This window comes from Mesoplodon bidens (genome assembly GCF_964165515.1).
Source record: "Mesoplodon bidens genome assembly, chromosome: 19".
NCBI classification, from domain to species: Eukaryota; Metazoa; Chordata; class Mammalia; order Artiodactyla; family Ziphiidae; genus Mesoplodon; species Mesoplodon bidens.
Genome location: NC_138179.1, coordinates 10,811,744 through 10,815,221, shown reverse-complemented (window position 1 = coordinate 10,815,221; position 3,478 = coordinate 10,811,744). Strand labels below are relative to the sequence as shown.

General features: G+C 52.7%; 1 protein-coding gene across 1 annotated transcript; it reads right to left on the bottom strand.

The window, feature by feature from the left end:
* Positions 1-688: 688 nt before the first annotated feature.
* On the bottom strand, positions 689-3,239 carry CCL1 (C-C motif chemokine ligand 1; the record flags this gene model as incomplete). The annotated part of the gene is made up of 3 exons (XM_081219992.1): positions 3,139-3,239; positions 1,855-1,969; positions 689-779 (listed from the first exon to the last, which is right to left on the bottom strand). Exons 1-3 carry the CDS (start codon positions 3,212-3,214, stop codon positions 689-691), a joined length of 282 nt encoding a protein of 93 aa, XP_081076118.1. The 5' UTR covers positions 3,215-3,239.
* Positions 3,240-3,478: the final 239 nt, after the last annotated feature.

Below are 3,478 nucleotides of genomic sequence, written 5' to 3'. Positions count from 1 at the left end.
GTGATGGGGTGCATCTTGCATCCAAATGGGGACCCAGCCCTGCAGAGTATCTACATCACAACCCAGAGTCTACGCTTATCCCCCAGGACAAAGGCAGTGAGCTGAGAGGTGTAAGTCATTTATTGGGTCCTTTTTTTTTTTTTTTTTTTTTTTTTTTTTTTTGCGGTACGCGGGCCTCTCACTGCTGTGGCCTCTCCCATTGCGGAGCACAGGTTCCGGACGTGCAGGCTCAGCGGCCATGGCTCACGGGCCTAGCCACTCCGCAGCATGTGGGATCTTCCCGGACCGGGGCACGAACCCGTGTCCCCTGCATCGGCAGGCGGACTCTCAACCACTGCGCCACCAGGGAAGCCCTATTGGCTCCTACTGATGAGAAGTCAGTTCTCCTGGCACCAGGTCCAACATGTTTCCTTTTCTCCGGCCCCTGACCCCAGTCCCTCAATGTCAATCAGCTTTGCACCCTGAAATCCCTGTGGGGTCCAAGAGGCACAGGGAGGCAGAAGTTGAAGATTTTAGAATTTAAATATATAAAGTGCGACAACATATCTTATCAGGACCCAGCAGACCTTCTGGCGTGACCCGGCAAAGTTGGGCAGAAGGATTGGTGTAGGGTTGGACGTTGAGGGGACAGGTAAAGCCACACGGTGTCCGGAGTCCAGGATGGAAAGGAATCAGCTCCTATTTCCTTTCACTGGCAGGGGTTTATCCTTTTTAAATAAGCCCGAACCCACGATTTTGTCTGTGAGACACAGGCCTCTTGGCCTCCGTTCAGCTTCAATCTGTAGGCAGAGAACAAAGGAAGGGCTAAGTCACTTGAGCCACCCCCTCGGTGCCACCCACAAGTTCCATCACCGCCTCATTGCTCCTGGGTGCCCCCAAGCTTTTCTCCCGGGGCCTATAAAATGAAGTCATTGCGTAAGACCTACAGTTTGTACACTGGGAGGAACACCCAAGCTTCCGGGGCAAGGGATAGGGGGCTTTTAAAATTGCATTTCCTGGACCCCTTTGGCAGATTCATTGTATCAGGGTAGAGCGAAGGCTGCAGACATTCTGAGGACCTGCTAACATGGAAAATCCTCTCCTAGAACATCTCTGAGGCCCCACCTGCTCCATCTTTTCATGTGTCTGTGTCTATCTGGGACCCCTAGTCATTGCTTTGGATGTGTGTGTGTGTGTCTTTTCTGATCTACTCACCTCCCAAACTTGGCTATTGTCCAAAACCGTAGATCAGTTCTGCCTTTAATTACCTGCAAGACCTTAGACAAATCTCTCCAACGCCCTGAACCTCAGTTTTCACGATAATGAAAATGTGTGCACCAAGAGAGTTAGATGAGTTAGTAATGTACACGAAAGTGCCTTGTAGACCCTGAGAGGCAAGTGTAAGCTACCTCCCTGGAGCTTCATAACGACCCTGTGATGCCGCTGTCGTGTTTACGCCACTTCACAGGACAGGAGGGCAGAGGCGCTACCCAGATACGGAAGTTCAGAAGACTTACCTGTCTGGAGTCACTCAAGACTATAGGTTGGCAAACCCAGAAGCAGGAACTAACTGAGAGCCCCTCTTACCATCACCCAGTAGTGCCTGGAGCTTTTAAGCTCTGGGCATAAAATATTAAGATATAACACTTGGCGCCTTGCAGCTCCAAGAAACCCACGTCACTGCAGGAACACAGGTGTTCGCCCTAGAGCCCACTCTCAGCTCTGCGCCCAGGTTTTGGCCGCCTCACTAGTTTGGTTAAAAAACCTTAACCCGGTGGAACATCGCCATCTAGCGTCTGCTATTCTAATTCCGGGGGGCCGCTTTCTGTCCTCTGGAGAAGGGAGTCAAGGATGGAAGAGGATACAACCACTCACATTAGACGGTTTTTGTAGGAGCAGGTGGAGCTGGTGTTCTTGTAACACTGGATTCCCTTCAGGGACATCTTTCTCTCCACCAGTGTGAAACAGCAATTGGAGGATGACACATGCACTAGAAGAGAAGCGCAAAAAGGGTTTGCATCCATTTCTCAAGCTGGACTGAGCTCCTCTTATCCAGGATGGGGAAAAAAACAAAAACAAAAAACCCTTCCAGGACAGGCTCAGGCTTTCGGATCACATCCAAAGGGAACTAGTGTCTTATCAGCCACCCAGTTCTGTATTTAGGCAGTCAGGACACTGGGGTTCAGATCCCAGCTCCCCACAAAACAGCTGTGTGGCTTTGGTCAAGATGAGCCCTCCCCTGGGCCCCAGACTTCCCAGCTGTGAAGCAAGACTCTTTAGACTGATTTCTAAAGGCGATTCTAGTTCTGACATCCCACCACTAGAGTATGGTTCTGCCCTTATATTTGGGTTCAAGGGTCCTGAGACCCTGGTGAGTCTGATTCAACAGCAGTCCGCTATTTGGGGCAGGATGAGGGACTGTTTTAGGAGCTCAGACTGATGAAATGACCAGGCAGGAGCTTCCAGGAACTGATCAGCTCCACGCAATCCCCACCTCACCCTCCACCCTGGTCCTCAGCTCTGACCCGCAACTCCCACTCTGCCGGTTTGTAACCCCCCCTACACACACCCCACCCTCAAAAGACTTGCATTTCAATCCTGGCTCCTTCCTCCTAGTTTGACCGTTTGCAAAGCCCCTTCCATATGTCTGCTGTTAGGTCAGTATTCTCTCATCAGCCTTAGAGGGTAGGCATTATCAAACCCATCTTACTGATAGCGAAACCAGAGTTTGGGAGGTATAGTAACTTGCCCAAGGTTAGCCAACTGTTAAAGCCCCAGATCCTGACCTCAGACTCTGCCCGTTATCTGTTACACAGTGGAGGCGAGACCCCAGTCAGTCCCTCCTCTGGACCCCAGGCCTCCAGCTTGGCCTCAATGACCTCACAACTGCCCTCCATCAGTCCGCAGGGTCTGGACGAGGCTGGCCTCCTTTGGCTGAAGCCAGCTGCTCAGCGGTCTGTGTAGGCCCCAGACTTATGGCTCTCCTGCTGTCCCCCTGCCCCCAAGCAAGTCCTTCCTCCTCCTCTTCAGGGAGTATTCTTTCTGGAGGAGTGGAGATGAAGGCAGTGAGCTCAGGGTGAGCCTGCCCCCAACCCCAGAGCACCTGCCTGCGTCTCCGCCCTCCCCAAGGAGGAGCAAAGTGACTCCAGCCAAACTCACTGCTCTTGGCATCCACACCCTGCAGCCACGTCCCGGCCAGCAGCAGGCACACCAGAGCCGCGGTGATGATCTTCATCTCGGGATGTCCAGCTCAGGCCTCCCTGGAAGGAGTCCCTCAAGGAGTCTGGTGGAGTGAAGAGCTGTCCTCTGGCCCATCCTGCAGTACCCAGAGCTTTTATCAGAAGACCTGGGTGGGGTTTTCCAAGCCCCAGTGCAGAGGTGGGGAAGTCACAAGAAGAAGAGGTGGTTACTCACGTCCAGTGACCACATGGAAAACTCCTTCCCTCACCTCCCCTGGGTGGTGTGAGAGGTGTAGGGAAACTTCCCTAAGCGCAGGAGC